Source organism: Castor canadensis, chromosome 8 (genome assembly GCF_047511655.1).
Source record: "Castor canadensis chromosome 8, mCasCan1.hap1v2, whole genome shotgun sequence".
NCBI lineage: Eukaryota > Metazoa > Chordata > Mammalia > Rodentia > Castoridae > Castor > Castor canadensis.
In genome coordinates, this window is record NC_133393.1 from 133074528 (window position 1) to 133098886 (window position 24359).

Genomic DNA, 24359 nt, shown 5'->3' on the forward strand with positions numbered 1-24359 from the left:
GTAACAGCATTATTATAAGTGTGAAAAACATACAAGGTGTTATGTTCATAAACACACAGTTTTCTAGCCTAATAATAAGTTCTGTGGCTTTCTATATTATAATGGAAAAAATTAGTCTGTTTTAAATTTCATCTGGGTTGAAAATTATTGACAAGTATTCTCTTTAAATCTAGTTTCTGGTAATTATAATAGTGTCTGTTATTTTGCTAGCATTCCTAGGTTTCTTATCTTAACATGTTCCTTTTGGTAGACTTCATATTTCAATTTACATTGTAGTTTTTTTTAGCCCTTTAGATAATGATTGAAGGTTGGATTTTCATCTCCTTTTGTGTGTTGTTTTGAGCCTGCTGCACAAAAAGAAACTTGTAGTTACATTCTGTAGATAAGTCTGTACTGGGAATTTGACACACAGTATAGATAAACATGATAAAACTGTTTCCAGCTGGTTTCCTAGTCAGCTGCTATCTATAATTAGGGATGGATTATTACACCTTAATAGCTTTTGATTATTGAAAGAACAACAGCAAAAATTTTTGAGCTTTAATTACAAGTGAAAAAGATAACAAAGGTGTGGGTTTTTCATAGTGGGGGAAATGAGTTGGTAACTCTTGCCAGCTATTAATCTTGGATTTTCTCCTCTTAGGCTTCCAAGAACAAAACATTTGTTAAATGTCATCAATGAAAACTTTGGCACCCTTGCCTTCTGCCGCAGATGGCTGGATCGCTTGGGAGAAAGTAAATACTTAATGGCTCTGAAGAATCTGTGTGACTTGGGCATTGTAGATCCATATCCACCACTTTGTGACATTAAAGGATCATATACGGCCCAGTTTGAACATACCATACTGTTGCGTCCAACTTGTAAAGAAGTTGTCAGCAGAGGAGATGACTATTAAACTTAGTCCAAAGCCACCTCAACATCTTTATTTTCTAAGCTTTGTTGGAATACATTATACCAGAATTAATTTGCAACATGTTGTCTGTTTTAACAGTGGACTTGTGTAATACTTTTATCCATGTTTAAAGGAATTTGATCAAAGGCAAACCGTCTAATGTAATTAACCAAGGAGAAAAAGCTTTCAGGACTGTCAAATGTTAACTCTTTCCCCTGTCTAGGAAATGCTGTAAAGTTCAAATTAGTTAGGAATGACTTACACATTTTGTTTTTGAACACCTAAGAGATGCTTTTTGGATATTTATATTGCCATATTCTTATTTGAATGCTCTGAATGACTACATCCAGTTCTGCACCTATGCCCTCTGGTATTGCTTTTTAACCTTCCTGGAATCCATTTTCTAAAAAATAAAGACATTTTCAGATCTGAGAGCTACATTTCACTGTCTGTGCTTATAATTCTGAACAGGAAGTAGTAAAAGTACTATGTAGACTTCTACACTGACTTGCTTTTTAGATCTTCATGTGCATAAAATGGGACAATCTTTTGTTCAGAAACAAATACACAGCTGTAGTAATATTTTGCCTTTCTTTGTAGAACCATATTTGGTATTTTTTTTCCCACCAATGAGATGTGCTTATTAAAACATGACAGTATGAATATTGTGCCAACTTGAAAAGCTTTGATTTAGTCAGTATCTCAGTACTTTACTCAGTGCTAGTATTTATCAGGAAATGTATGCAGCTTCCTCAGAAAACCTAAAGGCTCTTAAAGCCAGAAAAGCAAAAGAAAACTTCCCATGTTTGGATCTGTTCTAGTTAGAAAGTTTAAATTAGGCTTTTTCACTAGTGAGCCAAATGCACTAACACCCTGCCCCTTAACTGGTTTGGATTCTTAACATCACAAATGGTTTTTCGGGATTTAAGGTTACCTTCATCCTCCTCATAGCAGCTAGGCATGTTAATTTGGATATAAGGATGCATAACATTTTGCCTGGACTGAGCCCAGCTACTGATTCTTTTGCTTGAATTCGTATGTGATTTGTTAGGAATGTTCCAACATGATTTCAAAATTGTTATGTGCCAAGGTAAAGCCTTAATTTGTATATGCTTTATTTAGCATAATGAATTTTATTGCCTCTGGGATGCTATTTAGTTTGTAGTTTAACATTTTTCACTTAAAGAGAGAAAAACCTGTGACTTATGTACCGAGATCATTTGTTACATTGAAAAGCCGCTTTTTCAGCATTAGAGCTATAAATGATTGTTGTCTTTGGGGGAAAGAAGTCTAGTTTTTAGCTGTATGAGCTATGTTTTTATGGTGCTAATGTTCAGTGGCTCCCTTTGAGTATTTTCTCCATTTCCCTGTGATGCCCTGTAAGCAACAGAGCTCACCAACTCATGCCTGAACATTTTATTGGGTTTGGATCCTCCAGCTAAGCTCCTTTGGGGTTTTGAATCCACGATTGGGCTCTTTGAGGGAAAGTACAAAGCAAGGAGCTTGATTTCTAAGCACAGGATTTTAAAAACTGATCTGAGTGAAGAGTTTTTGGAGCTTTCTAAGATCTTTTTAGCAGTTGTGATTTCTGATCATAAGCTATTGCTCCTTTCCCAGAAAAATGTTGGAAGCATTGGCATCGCTATGTCCATGGAATGACTGTTAGGAATATGATCTGTAAATAGGAAAGATGTCGCTTAAGAAAAAAATTGTATTGTCTGCCTACTAGCCATGTATCTTGATATCATTGTTATGTTTACAGTGATGTACCTTACTGGTAACAAATTATTAGTTTGATGTTTAACAATAGTGCCTTTAGTAAATTATTTTACAACCAAAACATGTTGTTTTTTATTAGATCAACTTAGCAGAATGTAGAAGTCCATGTTGAGAATTGAGATATTTAGTAAGAAATCTGTTTCTGTTCATCGTTGAGGGGTTTTGTTATTTTTAGATTGACAGCAAAATCTAGTACAGAGTACTAATTTCCTGTACACCCTCCAGCAACACATACTCATTCCATAGCTGTTAACAAGGAATTAACAAGTAGAGGGCTAAGTCACTTTCTTTCCCATGTATTTCTACTTTGAAATAAATACAAGTAACTACCATTGTGAACACTGCTTTGTTTCATTTAAAATCCCAGTGAAATTAGGTGCTAAAATACATTGCATTTTAAAAATACCCCTCAAAATTAAAGGCTAGACTCGGGTATCTTGACCACATAAATCTTTAATGAGGTAAAACAGTTGAGGTAACAATTTGCATAGGTGTTCATACTCCAGCTGTATTTTTGGCACAAATGATTTGTCTGTTCAGTGATAAATTCTCATTGCACTTTGCTGTCAGCTGCCCCGGATAACTTGCTTTCTGAAACTTAAAAATACACTAGTAGACATTTCTTTCAAGTTTATAAGGTGACACCACTGGTGGTGAATAGCTGTTTTTCATTACATTTCAAGCTGCAAATAAACCCACATAAGAAGAAAGGGACAAATCTTTCCGTGGCCAATACAGCTTAAATATCTGTTACACAGCTGACCTGTAAATTAGGATTATCCCCTCTGAGTAAATTAAATTAAGCAGCAGAAGGACTTCAGAGAGACCCAGGGAGATTACAGAAGAGCAAAGAGTGTCTCCCATGGTACTTTTGCCAAAATGCAAGTTTAGATCATTTTTAATGTTCTTTTAAAAGGCTAGAGCCCTATGTTATCTAAGAAGTTACCAGTAATCACATAATCATAGCAAGAATAGAAAATCCAGGCTTCATTTGTTTAGAAAAATGAGCTGCTTAGATGTGTAGCCCAATTGCCAGTTTTAAACAATTACCTTCTCACTCCTGTGCAGTTTTTTTCTCTTCATGACTTTATTCTCAAGCTACACAAAGCTTTTAAGAGATCTAGTATTGAACTCATATCCAAGATAAAGTATACTTGTATAACATCATAATAATATCGTGGCTTATTAAATTCAGATTTTAATGGCTGCTTTATTAGAACATTTTTGCTGGTAACAACCAGCCATTTTTTCATGTCCATAGTTCCACAGTTCACTTAAATACCCCATTTGTAAATCTTCCATTTTTGTTGAAATATGAAATACAGTTTGACTATGCTGAAGAAAGGAACAGTTATTAAAATAATAAGGTTCCATTTACCAAATCAAGCCTTTGTAGGGCACGAAGCTTCAGGAATACCAGTGAGTGTGACTGCTGAGTAATTAGGTGACACCTTGATATTTCACTTTTGATGTGCTAGTTTAACTCTTCAAGGGGCAAAGGTGACTTCAATATACAAATGGCCTAAAAGAATTGTGTTTTTGTTCTGGGACTATTTATGAAAAAAGTATCTAATTTTCCATCTACTTAGAATTTGTATAGAAAATAGCTACAAAAGATAACAAATGTACATAAAATGATGTCACCTGAATTTCTTTAGTAGATTGCACAATTCATGATCTGAGGCAAATTAAGTCATCAAAATATAAGAGGTAACACCAGTCTGAGGTAAACACTAAAAGTTTAAAACTCCCAAGTACTTGAAAATAGTCACCTGCAGTTGATATATGTATATTTATACTTTGTAAAAAATTTGTGTAGTTAAATACAAAATGTATAAATGTAGTGTGCACTGATTCATAAGTAAAAAAAAAAAAAAAAGCTCAAAATTGTTTTTCAAAATTTAAAAGTCAGCCCTTTTAAAAAGTATATATACAAATAAAAAGAAAGCCCCAGTTTTGGATCAGCTAAGGATTTCACTAGAAGAGGCATCAGCTTCTTCACTAGGATGGTGGCTATTAGACAGGAGTTCAGGAGACAAAAGTTTAGAATGTCCGTTTTCAGTTACTCGCTGAGTATAAAATAAGATATAAGCTTGGGCCTTGCGTACTTCATCCATAGTGCACATGCTTAGCTTGGAGTCATTGCAGTGAACCCAGAACCCTAGAATAAAATACAGAAACAGGATGTTTATTAAAGAATGCTACAAGTTTCTAGTACAGAAGGCTTTAAGTTTTACAGACAATTAAGCTTTTTCTGAAGGGAAGTAATTTTCTAGCAATTTATTTTTCTTTTCATTGAGAAACCCAACTTGGGTGGTGTGTTAAGTTTCTGGAATTACCTTCCTTTATGCTAGAATAGGTTGAAACTACAGACTGTTAAGAGTACAACTCTTGGTGCTGAATTCCTTTGTGGGATATATCTGGCTTTCTCTCTCTGTGTGTGCGTTTGTATCTTGGTTGGTTGTGGTTCATTCTTTGTTCAGGGGTAGGCATCAAAATAGGAAGTAAAAAAGTGAAACAAAACCTTAATCCAGTCCCTTCTGCTACAACTAGGCTATCCTAGAAGGGTCATAGAGACAGCAAATAATAGTGTGATATGTATGTTAAATTTGAATTCAAAGTTTGTTCTAAATATCTGTGGTCCTCCAGCTCCTTTGCCCCATTCTTCAATAAAAGTAAATGAAATAAACCCATAAGCATAACATCTGCTCTTGGAAGTATGCCAAGAAAAGTTAAGTCTCTGACTTTTAATTAACAAAACTATCTTCATTATCCTGACCCTATGACTCTTAAGTAGTCAAAAGTACTGCAAGCCTGCAGAAAATACAGTATTTTCTGCATAACCTGTTCCCCTCTTTTTTTTTTTCTTTTTTTAAACCAACAGTGCTAAAGAAACATTTTTCTAGAAAGAAAACAAGTGGTCAGGTGGTTATGCTATTTATACCTCCTTCAGAATTATAGCAGTAGGCAGTGTAGTGTCCTGAGCCAAAGCCTTTCCCATGGTGCATTACTACAGCAGATAAGTCATAGATAAAACATTCTGGTCTGAGGGATTTCAGAGTCTCCTTGTAGCAATAGGGCTCCATGTTTAAGATTTCCTCAAAGCCAACATGAACACCAATCTTTTCTCGGTGATTACGTCCTGACCACCTGAGAACAAACCAGAGGAAAATCAGGAAAATCAAGGAAAAAACTGTCATATGCTAAGTTTGGACAGTTGTAATGGTAGAAAATCTGAGTATGAAACAGTCATATATGCATTTATACATATATTATGTAGAAATTGTAATATAAATACATATACGAAATCCTTTTAATTCTAATTAACTAGAAATGAAGGAATTTAGGCTAATTTTCCAGACAGGTCCAGTTGGGTTTTATTTTTTTGTAGTCCTGGGGATCAAACCCAAAGACTTGAGCTTGCTAGGCAACCACTGAACTTCATCCTTCCCGGTAGGTTTTTTAAATATTTGACTTACATAATTATATGATAATGTAGGAAGAAAGTTAACCCTTTAGAAAATTATAGTCCTATGGGAATTTTCATTTTTTTGACAGAGTCGAGGCTCCAAAGCATTTTTAATTCTCTACTGTCTTTCCACAGTACAAAAAGGGTGTCCCAAGCTGGAGATATAATCTGCATCTTGGCCAGGTGTAAAGGAAAGAAAAATAGGCTGCCTCTTAGTTCTATGGAATACTTTAGCAAGCACTCTTCAGACTAAAAAAATAGGAACTGTGACCTTCCCTATATGTAAGTCAGGCCAATACCCATTAGTGACAGGATTGAGGTAATGCCCTGTACTAGTGTTTCTCAGTCTGCTGGTGGTGCCTCCCATTACTGCATCTAACCATGGCAAGCACTGTTCTGTCACAGGCACGCTGTTCAGTTGGTACTATGTGGGAAATCATATGCCTGTTAGTTCTTTCAAGATAGCCAGTTTGGGATATGTACAGAGATAAAGTATGAAAGTACTAAAGCATGAAGTTCAGCAAATGATAGGCAGAGAAAGGAAAGACGAATATATAGGTTTCATGAAAAAGTAAATGGGGAAATGCTTAGTACAGTGTGAATAGTACAGCACTAAAGGTAAGCCATGCAAATTATGCTATCTACTGGACTAAAAAGTCATTCAGATTCTTCTGTGATATGTGATATGTTTATTTGGTCTTTCTCTCATTTCCTGATTTACAGCTCTAAGGACCCTTGGGATCTGCAGTGGTAAGAATGTCTTTGATATGCCAATGAGATGACTAGTCCTGGAAGCCCCTAGGTGGCTTCAGACTTGTAGACTGCTGAGGCTGTTGTGTTTTTCAGCCCTGCCCCACCCCAACCTCTAGGGAGGGAGAGCAGGTGAAAGTTGACTACTGTTGGCCAGCGACTTAATCAAACCTAAAATGAAGCCTCCAGAAAGAAAGGACTGGGGCTTCCAGATAGCTGAAGACATGGACTTTGTTGGAGGGTAGTGTGTTTGGGCAGGGTATGAAAGCTCCTTGCACCTTCTCAATTTCCTTGCCCTGAATGTCTCTTCCATCTGGCTGTTCATCTGTATCTTTTAAGATACCCTTTGTGGTAAATGGTAAACACGAATCTGTGAGCCCCTATGGCAAATTAATAGAACTTACTGAAGGGCTTGTGGGAACCCCAGTTGAGAGTCAGTCAGAAGACTTAGGACCACTTCTGACAAAGTGGGGGCAGTCCATGGGGCTGAGCGAGCACTCATCCTTGGGATCTACCTCCCGTAGGGTTCTACCTCCAATTAGATAGTATCAGAATTGAAGTGAATTAGGATACTCCACTGGTATCTGTTGAAAGTGGATTGTTTGATGGAGAGAAACCCTTATATATTCTGGTAACCACAGTTCATAGAAGTACTCTGGTACCTTTTTTTTTTTTTTTTGGCCATACTGGAGTTTGAACTCAGGGCCTGCTAGACAGGCACTCTACCATTGAGCCACTCCACCAGCCCATAAAGTATTCTGTATTACACGAGTACAGTAAGAGAAATGGGTTTTGTTTATTCTAATTTATACCTTCCCTAAGAAACACATAAAAGATACTTCATCCAGTGCACCTAGAATTTAATAAAGATGGAATATCCAACACATAAAGTAACAGGATTGCTTTAAGGTCCTATCATTCTCACTTTATGTATCTCTCTACATTTACCATAGAATTCAAACCTTAAGTTACTTACTTGGATTAACTTAAAACACTAATATGACATCTAAATAGAAAATAAATAATTTTTCCATTGATAAACTGGGTTGCCAGCTTTTTATCCTAATGGAAATACAATGAAATTATAAAGCTGTACCCCAAAATTCATAATGGCTTGCTTCTGAGAGGGGAAAGGAACAGGATTGGGAGGTACTCACATGGCTTGTCTAAGATATTAGAAATGTTTCATTTATTAAGCTTCTTTACAGACTCCTGTGTTCCTTCCCAATCCCACACTTTCCTTCATCCAGAGGTATTGCCTGTCTTGACATTATATATATATATATATATATATATATATATATATATATATATGTAACCTTACTTCATTTTATATTTTTCAGGTATATTTATTATCAAATAAATTTTATAAATAGGTATTTAAGGGTGTGAATACACTCATATACATGAACACACATATATAACATGTTAGAGAAGGCTGCCCTCTGCATTTGTATTACCAAAGAATCCAATCCACAGCAACACCCCTCCCAACCCCAGCAGGAGGACCACACTACACTAACCTTTGCTGGAAATACTTTCTTAACAATTACAATTTCTACTAAGGCTTGGGTTGTTTTGCTAATATTTTCAAGTTAAATTTATTCCTAGTGTAAGTCATGGCTCAAAAGTAAGAGACACATAACCATATTAGGTTCAAGTTTGACTTTAGGGATATCTGTGAGAGTGATGATAATTAGGGTTGCACAGTAGAATTTTTTAGAGAGAATAATGAGTTTTAAACTGGGAGACTAAATTATCTGAAATTCAATAGTTAACAGTTTTATTAATGCCTTGGGTTAAGATTTACCTGGCTGCAAAGATAATCCACAGGATGAAGATGAAGTTGTTCTATTAAACTTTTTTCCTACTTATGTAGCTAAATACATACTCTACTGAAATCTGAAATTTGAATGTCTATTAGAATTCATTAGTTTTTCCCCTAAGTACTTACTTGCTTTGTACTGATATGTGGATACTTTGAAACTACTTATTTCGTTGGATGCTTTTTCTCCATTGTTAGTGAAATGTGTTTTTCTCTATACATATGTCTATTTGATAATTCATTCCAATGTACCATAATTAGCTTTCTATTTGTACTATGTTTAGAAGAAAATCATTCAGTTTTTTAAAAAAAAAACTTGCCTTGAGCTGGCGGGGTGGCTCAAGTGGTAAGAATGCCTGCCTAGCAAGCATGAAGCCCTGTGTTTAAACCATTGTACCATCAAAATAAGCAAACAAATAAACAAAAACTAAAATAGCTTGACTCACTTTTTTTTATTGCCCTTAAAACTTAATCAGTATGGTACTGATATTTGTTTTTTACAATATCAGCTATAGGTATGGGACTTCATTTACTGGGTTCTGTTGCTTACTAAATAAACATTCAAGTATAATTTTCAAAGGTAATTATAACAACATTTAGCTACATTTGCTTATATTTACAAGGTTAATAGTAAACTATATGAATTAAATGTTTTTCTCCACAAAGTTGCTTTAAAATCACATCTACATACTTGGAGGAAAAAACCCTGTCCAAAACGTTGGGATTTGGGCTGAAGGTATTGTCAAATGGTAGAATGCCTGCTTAGCAAGTGTGAAGCCCTGAGTCCAAGTCCCAGTACCACACACACACACACACACAAAAAAAGTTGAGATTTATCTACAACTAACATATGCTAATTTTTTAAAAGAAATGAATAAGAATACAACCTCCATTAGAGCTGAAATTCTTCCTCTGCCTAATCTTAACTTTGGTCTCCCAAGCCAAAGGCTTTCTAGTACCAACTGGCACTCTAAATTCTGTTTCAGGGCATTCTATCCTGGAAGCCCCAATGTAAAAGCTAATGATCTCTTAGAACAAACAAGTGTGCAGTATGAAATGAATTCCTATAAATTATTAGTCCTACAAATTATAATAAAAAGGAGGCATGATGGTGATTGAAATCAAAGCATAAATACTATTTTTTTCAATGTCTGGCTAATCATAAATGTGAGAAGTAAAAAAGAGTTTTAAAAGCTTTAAAAATTGGGATTTATCATTTATATACGTATGTCTTATACTGTGGCATACACAGTAGTACTTTTAGAATAGATGAAGGACAAAGATAAATGTGATGAAGACAGCATGAACAAAGTTTCTGGAATCAGAAATAGCATGAAGACTTAAAAATGTTTTGGGCAGAACATGGAAGGATTCAAATAGATATGAACTGAGAAAAGCCTCAAATGCTACATTAAAACAGCATCCATGATGGGACTAGTGTAGAAATTACAAAAAGAACAGGAGATTCAACAGTTATAGAAGCCATTTAAGTACTGATTTACGCAAGAACAATTTAAGTCCTTTCAAGTGTATCTTTGTAGAATCTTGTTTTGATTCCTTGCTACTTTATATACAATTGCAGAACTCGCCTTACTCTTCACTAAGCCTTCTGTGTATATGCTGTTCCTTCCTCCATACTTTTGCTTGTGTTGCTGCCTTTGACTAAAATCCTCCTCTTCTTGTATATACCCCATTTATTCATGTAATAAATATTTTGGGACATCACTATGTATAGAGCACAGTTGTGGACTTTGAGATACAGGGATGAAAAGGTTAGGTCATTACTCAGTTTCTGTTCTGGTAGGAGAGAAATAAATAAATAAGTACGTAATTTCAGGTAGTAGTTTTTGCCATTAAGCAAAAATAGGGTACTGTTAGGTAGACAGTTAGATGGTGCTCCTGTAGAGAGGATTTCCTTAAAGACATGCTTGAATGATATTGGGAACCAAATGCCCTCAGAAAGGCTTTGGGAATGTTTTAGACATCAGTCAACTCCCTTCTCCAGCTCTAACATTTATATGTAGTCTGAGTTTTTCTACTTTACTATTATTTCTGTGCATGCCTGTCTATAATCGTGAGGAAAGGACCCTACCTTATATTCCTCAAAGAAATACAAAATGTATCAAAAAGCATTCCCATGATATTTGCTGACTGAGCCTTAATATATGCAATAACATAACTGAATGATTAAAGTTAACAATGATTACTTAGGGGAAGTAGTACCGGAAAGAAAGAGGTAATTTTACATTACTTCTTTAACACAGTATTTGAATGATTTTTAAAAAGATGTGTTCTTTTTAATAACTAAGACAAACAGCAGCTTCCAGGATAGAATGCCCTGAAACAGAATTTAGAGTGCCAGGTGTAGAATTTAGAGTGCCAGGTACTAGAAAGCCTTTGGTATAAACACCTGTGGCATGGGAGACCAAAGTTAAGATTAGGCAGAGGAAGAATTTCAGCTCTAATGGAGGTTGTATTCTTATTCATTTATTTTAAAAAATTAGCAAATGTTAGTTGTAGATAAATCTCAACTTTTTTTGTGCATGTAAGGGAAACATGTTTGAGTATCAACAGCTTTCAAGTCATAGCACCTGAAGTAACGTCTTCAATGGGTCTCATTCCTAAAGACAACAATACCCCCTCAGGTTAACACAATTCACACAAAGTATAAAACAATTTGCTTTTATTAAACAACAGATAGACGGTTAACTCACGTGACTGGATATAATTCAGAAGACTAGAATTTGGGTTCTTAAAAAACTGCTTTGAATTGAATTGGTACACTTTGGATCAAATATTTTCCAAGGACAAAACAACTGAATCAAATACTTCAAGTTATAAATTAAAAAAATATACCTTAAATATGTTGAATATTAAACAACAATAAGCTGAATTAAATTTACAAATATTTAGTAGAGCAAAATGTGAGGGATCTGCTCATCCACGAGGGAATGCTAATCAGATGGTTAGTTTCTGAGACTGTAGTAGTACATGCCTGAAATTTCAGCATTTGGGAGGCTGAGGCAGGATTGTCTCAAGTTGGAGGCCAGCCTGGCTATACACTGAGACCCTGTCTTAAAAAAAAATAGCTAATTGAAGTTAGTTATTGAATATGGATGTGCCTGCTGGTCAAGACAATGGCAAGAGAGTTTTTTCATGTAAAATAAAAAAAGGGTAAGTCATCTACTACTCAAGTATATGGTATTAAGACAATCCACCATGTGTTCTTTTAAGTTTTAAAACATTCTAAGCAGAAGAAATGGTCAAGTTAGAAGTGCTTAATTGGTAGAGAACTAGTACTGCTACTAACCTGAACCGTTTGAGGTGCAGTCTGAGAACCTGAGGTAGGTGGCATATCATAAGCTGTTTTTGGGCTTCTGTGAGTACAACTGGTTTTGAAGAAAACTTTCTACGCTTTGCTATATCAAAGAAAGAATGAAAATTAAATTTAAGGATACAGGAAGGAGCTGAGTAAACTTTTACTTAACTCAGACATGAATTAAACGCCTACTGTGTTACAATAATTGTACTGTATCAGAGAATCAGACATGGGCTTTGCCCTCAAGAAACTTATAATCCACAATTAAAAAAGAAAACAAAAAACCTATGAGCTAGTCAAATTAGACATGAAAACAAGTCATGATTTAATAATAGTCCTGCAAATAAAATAACAGAATGAGATATACTGTTATACATTAACTATACCAATTAATAAGAAAAAGTTAACATTCTCTTAAAATGTGTGGTCAGAGCTAAGGATGTTAGCTCAGTACTGTAGTCCCAGCACATGGGAGGCTGAGGTAGGAAGATTCCAAATTTGAAGCCAGGCTAGGCTACATAGCAAGTTCAAGGCCAGCCTGGGCTAAATAGTGAGATCCTGTCTCAAAAAGCAAAAAAAAAAAAAACAAAAAAAAAAAAACTGGTACATTTCTCTCTCTTTTTTGGCAGTATTGGGATTTGAACTCAGGGCCTCACACTTGCTAGACAGGCACTCTTAACACTTGAGCCATTCCACCAACCCATTTTTGTGATAGATTTTCTCAAGATAGGGTCTTGCAAACTATTTGCCTGGGGCTGGCTTTGAACCGCACTCTTCCTAATTTCTGCCCCGAGTAGCTACCCATGCCTAGCAGTGGTACACTTCTTTACTAATGCTATCCGGGCCTCCTGGAGCACAGGTCTCTACTGCTCAGAATGTCCCTCACCCTTCCTGGGACTCTGCCCCAGCCCCGGCCCTGGCCCACGGCCTAAGAAAGCAGTCCATTACCAGCTATGCACCTAAGGGCTTTCTCACTCAGGTATTCTATTTTTACTCTTTCAGCAGATCTTCAACAAGTGGAACTTGGGGTTCTTCTTGTCCTCTTCTCTAGTGGTCTCCTTAGGGACTGTGTCCTGCAGTTTCTGGCTGGGTCATTCACAACTCAAGTTTGCTGTTGATGTCTAGCTCTTTCAGTTTATATACCAGCTCTGACTTCAGCCATGGCAGCAGCGGCTTCTCATGTAGAAGGCAGAATCAGTCTACCATGAGGCTGCGCTCTAAGCCAGCCCCACTGGCTCCCAAAGGTCATAGGGTCCACATATAGCTAGACATGGATGCCAACTCCCTTTCTTCTTTTTAAGCCTTTACCTTTATGAATTAAAACAGCTCTTGTAGGCCTATATTTAGTAGCCCCAGTAGATATACACAAATAGGAATGAAACCATATTCTATATTGATACTATTTGTCTACTCCTAAATTTGGTGAGGAAATCACCTGGGACTACTGACATTTATGTATGGGGGGGCGGGGCAGGGAGAGATACACACACAAAAAAAGGCTTAACAAATTTGACAAAGGTCTTTTTATAAATCTTATAAACTGTAGGCTACTTTATAACAGTTCATGTTAGCACTCAGAAAAAAATGCAAAACTTAAGTGGTTCTAGAAAACCATCACTGATAGTGACATCTCTTCGGTGCCAGAATATACAATGTTTCTTTTCCATTAAAAGTTCAGTATAGGGCTAGGGATGCAGCTCAATGTTAGAGTACTTGCCCAGCTTGTGTGAGGCCCTGGGTTCCATCCCCAGCACCACCAAAACCAAATATTAGTATCTAATGTTCTAGGACCACTTTTGACACATGGAAACTAGGTAGAATATCTCAAAGTATATAGTATAAATACTAAAGGGCCAGGTAGATATTGGAAGAGAAAACAGGATAAGGACACAGATCTACTGTGGTTTTATGTACTATTTCCTTGGAGAACGATGCTGGCTCTTTCTCCCTCCAATGAGTATTTACCAGTACTCATCATACTGGATCTTACTAGGAATTAAAGTGTCTTTACCTTTATTCACAACAATTAGAACAATGACTTAAGGCAAAAGACTTAATGGCAGACAGTTTTGAATAAATATTGGACTATAAAGCCAATCTCCACAGCAGCAGCCCAGCAATATACTTCCTTATAAATACTTACGTAAATGAACACATAATATCTATACTAATGTTTTGAAATGTGGAAAAAATTCTCATAAATGTTTCATTTATACTATATGATACACTTTCCTATTACTATTCTTCTTTGCCACTTTATTCTCCACATAGCAAATTTAAATTTTGTTCTGTTTTGTTTTCTCAAATCCAGGGCTTCACACAAGCTAGACAAGCACTGTGCCATGGGAGCTATACCACCAGCTCTTAGTTTCTTATTTTACAAATCCCTTTTTCTACAATTGACTAAGATCAAGAAAAAACTTTAATGCCATCAATAAGGCAAAACAAACACCAATTGTAAAATAGAAATGTCTAGTCTGGTTTCTGAAAAGTTAATTTTCATAGCTGTTACTTAAGGAATTTTTTCCAGCTTCCTCTCATTTGTTTCTCTTTTATTAATCTTTAGAAAACAGAAAGCTGGAGGTATGGCTCAAATGGTAGAGTGCCTGCCTGACAAGCAAAGCCCCGAGTTCAAATCCCAGTACTGTCAAAAAGAAAACAGAATATTACTGTTTCTACTCACAGTTACACTGGTCACATACGTAGATTTTTCCTTCTAAAGCTTCAGTTTCTGTAAATTTGGCCAACATCTCAGTAACCAGACAGGGTTGGGCGGCATTATCTTTTCCACTGCATTGGTATCTTTCTGGAAATTCCAGTGACAAGTCCCAGAATGGTTCTATGGTATTTGATTTGTTGTCACATGCAAGACATGTAACCTGTAAATAAAAATATTAGTTCCTCAGATTACAATCTGTGAAAACATTAACCACTTTCACTAGAGACCACTGGTAGCAAATAAGCTTTTCTTCTGAAAATGCACCATTAGAATTCTGAATAACCAGCTTTATATTCTTGTCAGAAAAGTTTATTACATTTTTTCCTTCCAAGAGATTGCCATTGAATTGGTAGGCTTCAACTACTGAACCTTCAAAAAAGGCTTAGTTAAATACAGAGTTTATGTAAATATTTATGTATATTTATATACTCATTTAATAAACATTATATATGTGAGTATATCTATATATGATATATGCTTAGTGCACTTAATGTATTTATCAGGTTTGAAGTTTGTCACCTTTTTTCCTTCCTCATCTTTCACCCAAGCCACCTTCTTTTTGTGTGTGGGGGGGTGGGGTAGCTGGGCGTGTACTGGGGAGTCTAATGCACTGTTTCTCACAAGCTACCGTGTACTTTACCACCGAACTATATTCCCAGCCCCTCAATCTTAACCACAACACAGGTAAAGCATTATTAGCACATTTTCATTATACAGATTTCGAAGCCCACCAACTGGTAATTTTAAAAGATAATACATTATCCATAATGATGTGATACACTCACTTAAAGCTAACATGACCACATTAAAATCCTGTCCAAATATTTAAAAGGCATGGAGCAACTGGGGCTGTAGGCCCTAGGTTACACACACGTGCACACAGCGGTCCTTACATCTCCTAGAGGCAAGGTAGCACCTGGAAAGGGATTTAAGGTCACCAACCCTGCACATAATTGAAGAAAGACTATGTGTAATAATCCACACATTATATGAAATATTACAAAGAAACTTTTTCATACAAGCCACGTTCCTGGCACAGGCAACAAAATAAAGAAGCTAGTTCCAATACGGATTTGAGATACAACAATTGGACACAAGGAATACTGCTAGCGTTTAGTTTGGGAACTCAGTAGCACCATTGCCTTATCTTGAGACATTTCTTAAATTAAAAAATAAAAATATAGGGCTGGTGGAGTGGCTCAAGTGGTAGAATGTCTGCCTACCAAGTGTGAGGCCCTAAGTTCAATTCCCAATATTGCCCTTCCCCCCAAATAAAATGCCATTCTAGCAATCATCTGAATTTCCTGAGAGTAAGTTTCCTGAGAGTTTATTACATGTATAAAGGGAAAAGAGGCTTGAGGTATAGCTCAGTAGTAGAGCACATGCTTAGAAAGTGTGAAGCCTTGGGTTTGATTCCCAGCACCAACAACACCCAAAAAGGGAAGAGAAGCAAAATATTTATATAACAATTTTTATTAATTAAAAAAAGCTCCCCCCAATCAAGCACTTAGCCATTCTCACACTGTTGGAAATATAAAATGATAAAGCAACTTTCTGAAAAGAACTGTATATTAATTTGTCATGACATAATAATAATGGAAAAATTGGAAATAGTCTTCAAGTCAGTAACAGGGAAATAGTTAAATAAGTTATGGTGCAAAATACAATGGACACTGAAACATATTGAAAAGATTGATCAAGTATTTTTAATGACTGGAAAATCCTCACAATATTAAATGAAAGCAGGTAAATGCAAAATAACCAATCATGGTGAAAAATAAGTATGTGCAACACACATACATATATATAAATATCCTTATTATACAGACTTTTTGCAACTATATACTGCACTTACATGAATTATAAAGCTTTAATAAAGAAATGACAGAGAAAGAGGGTGGAAAAATAAAATTCATGTAACAGAGTACAACTCTGGGCCGGAGGCATGGCCCAAATGGTAGAGTGCCTTGCTTTCCAAGTTGAGAAACCCTGAGTTCAAACTCCAATACCTACTGCCAGAACAAACCAACCCTGTTTCCTGGCCCCCCTCCTCCCAAAAAGCTTTTGATTTCATGTACATAGAACTATTTTCAATGATTCACGAAGGAAAGAAATGTTAATGAGCGGACGGACTTCTTTATACATTGTAATATATTTTGAGCTAAAAATGGTACAAGCTGTAACACGTTAGATACATATAGAATATTCATTGCCTCACTTTATGAATTTCCTAAGACAAAAATAATATTTGAAGAAATATTATTATCCATACCTGACTAAGAAGTTGTCCATGAAAAATGTTATTTACAACATTCAGAACTTGTTTTATAAGTTTCCTTTGAGAACTGGGGATAAGAGCTGGTAACCTGGTACCAGTTGTCTCTAGTTCATGCTGTATTTTATCCAAAAGTTCACAAAGAAATTCCTGAGCATCTTGTTGGGCATAACCTCGAAAAGCAGGAATTAGTCTCCACACTGAGTGTAACATTGCAAATGGTGACACCAAGGCCCACTCTCCAGACCACATGACTTGGAACAAAGTATGCAATTCATGACAAAGAGAAATGTATTGTGAACTTGGCTCTCTTGGCTGAATAAGTTCCATAGTTCTACCCTTTGACGCTCCACCACTTAGTCCTGATGATAAATTTGGATGTCTGGGGCAAACAAGACCTCTGTCTTTTCCTTGGCCTTCATTCATTTGATGCACTACTGAATCTGCGACAGGTGGATGCTTGTAAGATCTTGTCTTATCACTAGCAGCCACAGCCAGCCATTGGTTCAGATCAAGCTTTAAAAAACACTGTCGAAAAGTAAGTAAATGACTCAATACCTGAAGAACAGAATTCATATAGCAAGTATTTCCCAAATTTCTCAATCCTGTTACACCAGGAGTTACCACTGGCCTTCGTTTAACTGAGGAGTCACTGGCTTTTTTAAATCTTACATCTTCTGAGGTAGATACCACTTTATTTTTTGCTGGTGATGCTGGAGTTCGTGATGATACTTGAACAGGAACTACTTCTATCATGGTGGACTGGGCTAGACCTTGCAAACGCAAACTCTTTCTTGGAGGCATACTTTCCAGTTCTGCTTTCACTTGATACTCTGATTCTTGCTGTCTTTTCTTCACTTCTTTTTTTGCTACCATTTTTTCCTGAAATTGTTCTTCTTGCCTTTTTCTTCCAATGGGTGACTGTTCAAACCAAGTTCGAAAGATTTTACCCATGAGTATCTTTCTCCTGTGCCAAAGGGCGGTACACATTTGATCTTCATTTTGAAGCAGAGATTGGCCGCCATCATGTAAGTAGAAAGAATCATCACTTGTACCTGTAGACCGTCCACTGTAAGTGGCACAGTGATAATTTTGACTTTTGATTGCACTTAGTGTACTTCGGAGTAACTTCAGGTCTCCAGTTGCATTATCATTAAGAACATAATCATCACAAAGGTAACAAAAAACATACATCTCATTCACCTCCAGTGCAACAGGATGACTGCTTTCTTGAAAGTGTTTGAGTGCATGCTCTTCAATATATCGTCCACAGGCAACATGGGAGCAGCTGAGGCAAGCCCAAATGGACTCAGTCGTGTTGCAGTCCACACAATGCCATTTTTGAGGGTTGAGGATGGAATGGTCTTGAGCAAGCTGCAACTGCCCAATGTGTTTGCACTTATCCATTGTTAATATTTATTAAGTCTATCTGAGAAACACATAATCCAAACAAGTCTCTGTTCACAACACTTGAAGCATCTGCAAACTAAGCAAAACAATGTCATTTTTAATTAAGCAAGCCAACTTTACTTTTATAAAGTATTTTCCCAGTAATAATATACATTTGCTCCCTCTGCTCCTAATTTCTGGGCTTGTCATAATGCCATTGGCAATTCTTACTCCACCTTTTGTACTTGGCTCTCCTGATCTTCTACAGTTAAAGAGCACACAATTTACTCTCTCTAGTGGGTTCGCAGTTTATAATTTTCTGCCACCACCTAATGGTGAAAATGGGTAGTGACCACTTTTCACTCAACTAGAATAAGAGCTATCCTTTTACCCAACAGTCTGAAGGCCATTTTTTAAAACTACACTTTTTTTCTTTAAAAACTGGGGCTGGCAAGATCCAAATATATCTCATAAATAACTACTAATATTCTGAAATCCACATGGAGTTACTAAAGGAAATCATAGTTAAAAGCACGTATTTGAGTTCTACTCTCTAGGCAGACCATAAGATGTATGATTTTGAGGAAGTGTTTTAACTTCTCTAAGCTGCAAGAGAGGGAAAAATATCCCAACTTAAACATAATCATTCAAAGATTGAGAAAGATAAAATAATATTAATGTCCACCATCGTAAATGCTAAGTGGTAGCTATAGTGAAAACAATCTTAATACTCTACTTATTTAAATAAATCATATTAAATGTTTAACTTAATTAAACTTGGCTTTCCATTTACAGTATCAATAACTACCTTTAATTTGTGGCTGTATAACATACTTTGACTTGATAGACCTGTCAGTGCCTTGGTGAGAAAGACAGAAGTAACTATGCTTTCATGTTTGAATATTCTCAGGAATGGACAAGGATGTGTAAGAAAACAGAGAAAAGAGAAAGAATCTGAAGTAGAGGCAATACAATGAGTCTTTACATTTTAGAAGTCCTAACCATTTATGGAATTCTAAGCTTATTCATATATTTTTTAAAAGGGCCTATGGAATGCTTTTGACCCAAAACTTGCTCCTTCCTCAGTTAAAGTCAGAAACACTTCTATGACAGGTCCTTAAAAAAAATGAACAGAGCCAGGAGTGGAGACAAACACCTGCAATCCCAGCACTCAGGAGGTAGAGGAAGGAGGACTGTGAATTGTAGGCCAGACGGGGCTATATACAACAAGGTCTTGTCTCAAAAAAAAAAGGACAAAAGGGGTGGAGAGAGATAGATTGCCTAACATGCTCAAGGCCCTGGTTCCACCCCCAGCACTGAAAAACAAAACAGAATAACAATGAAAAAAGCACCAGTCTTTTAAAAGTGGTGATCACAAAGCATTTTTTTCATTAATTTCACATAAACTGAACATAAATTTCAGGGGACAGCTAAGGATCTAGTTATATATACATTCAGATTATATGTAACATGGTCCATGCTTTAAAATTTTAGGGCGATAATATGAATTTCAATGGTACTTGTAGGTACCACCTCCAAAACCCTAGGAAAACTGCAAAGGTCAGATTGAATTTTGGTTCCTTATCATTTCTTTTGTAAAATCTAGTGACCAGACCCTTTTAGACATCAGGTATCCTGACTGATAGACTTAAGACAGACCAGTCTCAATCATCACATGTACATACATTTCAAATACACATTTTAGATTTACTTCTCTTTCTTCACAATTTCCTGAGGTCTAAAGTTTGGTGAAATAGTATTTATGATTCAACAATTGTTGCTGAGACACCTATGATTAATGTATTCCATTATCCTATAACTTCCAGGTACTAAGGCAAAAAACCTTGGAGTAACCCACCCTTGACTTTTCTTCCTCTACATCAGTTCTTCAGGAGAAACAGCTGGCTCTACCATCAAAATATATCTAGAATCTGACACTTATTACCTCTTCTGCCACCAACATGGTTCAAGCCACAATCAAGTCTCATTCAGATTATTATAAAGAGGCTCCTAAGTGGAGCCTTTCTACCAAAAGTTTATCCAGCACACAAAAGCAGAATGCCTCTAGGTGGAGACAACCAGTGCCCAAATCTGACACTTCAGGAGACCCATATTCTGCCCTTCCTCATTAACGTGGAGTCAACAGAGCCAAAGGAATGTATAAACTGGCACATGCTCTGTTCTACATTCTCTCCCTGAAACCTGGGTCTTGGAATACTCCTTGATCCCATTACCCCAAGTTTGCCCCTGGGGTCTATGGGCAATAGAAAGCCACTGAGGGGCCACTGTAGAGGACAATGACATGATCAAATCTGTAGGTTACAGTGAGATCTGAATGACAAAACAGATCTGGAAGACTGATGAGCAGATTGTAAGGAAGCTAAAGCTGTAGCAGTGAAGCAGTTTTGAAAAAGAGAGCAGAGGTAGAATTAGTGCTTAATAAACATGGTTAAAAGAACCAATCTTGTTTGGAGGTAAGGGAAGAATCTAGGTCTTGCTTTTACTACTTTTATTCAAAATGGATGGGTTAAAATTGCAAATTTAGTTAAGCATTGTTTCTAACAAATCATAGAAAAATTATTAGTTTAAATCCTTGCAGAGATAAAGAGGAGGATGCCATTTATTTACACTCAAGGAAAATTACTTTTTTTTTTTCAGTACTCAGAATGCCTCTAGGTGGAGACAACCTAGACGCATGCTTTTTAGACAGGTGCTCTTCCATTTGAGCCTTGCTTTCAGCCCTTTTTTAGCTTTAGTTATTTTTCAGATAGTGTCTCGAGTTTTATCCCAGGGTGGCCTTGGACCACAATCCTACCTACCTATGCCTTCTGGGTATCTGGGACCAGGTATGCACCCCCATGCCCAGCTTATTGATAGGGTCTTGCCAACTTTTTGCCTGGGCCTTGAACTGAGAGCATCCTTATATCCTCAATCGTCCCAATCTGTGCCTGTCAAATAGCTGGGATTACAGATGTAAGTGCCTAGCTTTTTTTTTTTTTTTTTTTGGGCGGGGGGTTAGGGGGTGGAGTTTTGAGACAGGGTTTCACTATGTAGTTTAGGCTAGCCTTGAACTCTCAGTCTTCATGCCTCAGCGCCTCCCCCTGACCAGTGCTAGGACTACAGGACTGGGATTACAGGCACGTACCACCATGCCTGGCTCATTATAAAGTTTTTGTAAAGAGGTGGGATGAGTTGACACCTTACAACATTCAGAAAAGACTCAATAGAAAAATGACTAGAAAGAGTATATGCATTTATTCTGGAATTATTGCTGAGTAATAATAGGACTATAAATTATTGTATTTTTTTATTAATCTGTGTTTTTCAAATTTCTAACAATAGTATGTTAATTGTATACATTTTATGTGATAACAGCTCAGAAGGCATTATGTATAGAAACTAAGTTCTACACTAGCTCCTTTACTCCCTTCTCTTTCTACAAATATATTCCCTTTGCTACAAGAAAAGTTGCCTGTTTCCTTGCAGTTGTTATTAAAAATCCCTTGATGATGACAAGATCCTTGACCTTCAACAGAGAATAGTGTCTATAATTAAATACATGATTCTATTCTATGCAGAATTGGAAAAAGGGTGACATCTTGGTCAGATGTCATCTGAGACATATTATAGAAGAAGGGGGGAGGTATCACAGCAAAATAGTTAAAGAGCACACTCTGGAATCCAAATGTCCAAGTTTAACCCTTGGCTGAATTTACTATGTGACCACAAATTATTTATGCTTTACATTCCTTAGTTTTCTTATATTAAAATATTAATGTTAGCAATAACCAACAGTGCTGTTGAGGAAATTAAATCTATTTAAAATCTGTGAAACACTTAAAACAATTCCTGGTAATCAATAATATAGCAATCAATACCCCTTAGCTACTAGTACTAATTAAAAAAAAAAAAAAAAAGGGTGCAAGATGCAGCTGAATAAGGCCCTGGGTTCAATCCCCAGTACTACAAATCTTCATCACCATCATTATCATCTATTGTAAATGGTAGTTTCCTTCAAGTTGCTCATATTTAGCCAGGGATTCATTCTTCCCAGCCAGGTAGGACACTAAATAATAATCAAGACATTAGTTAAGGAATACATGCATTTTAAAAAAGAGGGTCTCTTCAAAACTCTTTTTAAAAGACAAAGATGTGAAGCCAGAAAGGCAGAATGACAGATCATGGCAACAATATTTTAGAGCAGGGGAATCATTTATGCCATCTACTTAAGAAACCAATAGCAGGTGTACAAGCAAGGGAAGTGCAGGGAGAAAAGCAGGGGAGAGGTGGCTGCCCTCAGAGCTCCAGTCTGCTTTCCTGCCTGGAACTAAAGCTCAGACACAGTTAGGACAGTCTCCTGCAAAGTCTCCTCATCACACAAACATCTAAAAGCTGGAAGGAGTTGAGGGGGTGGCTCAAGTGGTGGAGTGTTTAAATCCCAGTACCAACAACAACAAAAAGTTGGGAGGAAAAAAAGGACTGAAGTATTTTCATGATACTTCCTTTTTGCTTCCACTGGATTCAGAGACTTCAAGGTATTAACTCTGTTTTGCTCCAGCACATCAGATATATGAATTTTTGGCAGTATATTTTAAAAAGATATAAAAATTTTTATGTTCCCCATATAGATTCTGAAATGCTAAAAGCTTTTTGTCATTCTTCAGTGCTTAAAGACAAAATTTTTAATTTGTTCAAACAAAACCAAGCTATTTGAAGTTTTCATTCATAACGGAACATCCATTTTTATTTTTAAAGTTCCTTCAGCAAATCTCTAGAGCTTAAGAAACTATTTGTATTTGGTTGAAAGCTAATTTTAGAGAATTAACTTATTATTAAAACATTTATAAATGACTAGAAGAGAAATAAAATGTAAGATCTTAAAAGGTATTTTTTTAATCCAGTGATTTTTAAATCATTTAAACATACCCCAAAAACCAAGTAAAATCACACATTTAAGTTGTTTATAGCTCAACAGCCTAAAACTACTTTTACCACTCTGAAATCAACATACACTCCAGTACTAAGCAAAACATATTTCTGATCCATTTTAATAGCCCTTCACACATCTTTTCACAATGAATTCGTCTTACCAAGGCTCTCTCCAGCCCAGGTTCATTGACTGGTGCTGAGCCAGTTTCAGATACACCTCAAACAGACCACCTACACATATTCCTTTCTTTCCCAGGATTAGCTTATCATTTCTCTTATTAAAGACACTATATCATCCTTCAAGTATTCAGGTTAGAAATCTTTTTTTCCAGAAACGGTCTCACTATGTAGCCCAGGTTGGCTGCAAGCTGATAACCCTCCTGCTCTGCCTCCCGAGTGCTGGGATTTCAGGCATGCATCAATACCCCACTAGCCTGGCATGGTGTGCACACACGATCCCGGCACTCAGGAGGCTGAGGCAGGAGGATCATGAATCCCAGGCCAGTCCGGGCTACAGTGGTATTTCTGTATAAAGAAAGAAAAAGAAATGTTACATCATGCCCCAGTGAATGGGGCATTGAAGTAATTCTAAAACAACTGAATTATTTTAAAAAAAATTAACAACCTAGAAATTGAATAATATCTAGATTGAATTTCTCTAATTGAATTATTGAAACAATTCTATTTCATTTTATTAAATGCTGGTCATGACTCACTAAACTCATTTCATAAAGCAGCTTGACAAATACATCAATAAAAATATACATTTATCAGTCTTGCTTTCAAAATTTTCCAGATTCCATCTATCTTCTTTGCCTTATTACCCTTCTACCTATGCTGTACACTCTAGCCAAATGAATCTCCCCGTTACCTTCCAGAATTCACCTTCATTATTCCATTTTCCATGGCATAATAATCTTCCCAGTCAAAACGATCTTTTCTTTCCTTTAAGTCTCTATAGGACTTTTTAGTTGTGCTGCTGTTAATGTCAATTGCCAAATGTGAATCCTTG

The 24359-nt window shown here is 36.4% G+C and overlaps 2 protein-coding genes across 2 annotated transcripts in view; one reads left to right on the plus strand and one right to left on the minus strand.

The window, feature by feature from the left end:
• Metap2 (methionyl aminopeptidase 2) overlaps window positions 1-3004 on the plus strand; it is a 30339-nt gene extending 27335 nt beyond the window's left edge. Inside the window, exon 11 of the mRNA XM_020185199.2 lies at window positions 644-3004. Within this exon, the coding sequence (XP_020040788.2) occupies window positions 644-896 (253 nt within the window). The 3' untranslated portion in view covers window positions 897-3004. The remainder of the gene's footprint in view (window positions 1-643) is intronic.
• An 8-nt stretch (window positions 3005-3012) lies between these two features.
• Usp44 (ubiquitin specific peptidase 44) lies at window positions 3013-19074 on the minus strand. The gene is made up of 5 exons (XM_020185201.2): window positions 17027-19074; window positions 14719-14914; window positions 12027-12135; window positions 5617-5822; window positions 3013-4833 (listed from the first exon to the last, which is right to left on the minus strand). Exons 1-5 carry the CDS (start codon window positions 18434-18436, stop codon window positions 4634-4636), a joined length of 2121 nt encoding a protein of 706 aa, XP_020040790.1. The 5' UTR covers window positions 18437-19074; the 3' UTR covers window positions 3013-4633.
• Between the last annotated feature and the right edge of the window lie 5285 nt (window positions 19075-24359).

What these genes read in the sequence shown, in the direction of transcription:
- Usp44 (XM_020185201.2), bottom strand. Translation starts at nt 18,436, where the DNA reads ATGGATAAGTGCAAACACATTGGGCAGTTGCAGCTTGCTCAAGACCAT. An exon ending in ATGGACAACTTCTTAGTCAG is followed by an intron (nt 14,915 to 17,026) that starts GTATGGATAATA and finishes TTTTATTTACAG; the next exon opens with GTTACATGTCTTGCATGTGA. An exon ending in CGTATGTGACCAGTGTAACT is followed by an intron (nt 12,136 to 14,718) that starts GTGAGTAGAAAC and finishes TCTTTGATATAG; the next exon opens with CAAAGCGTAGAAAGTTTTCT.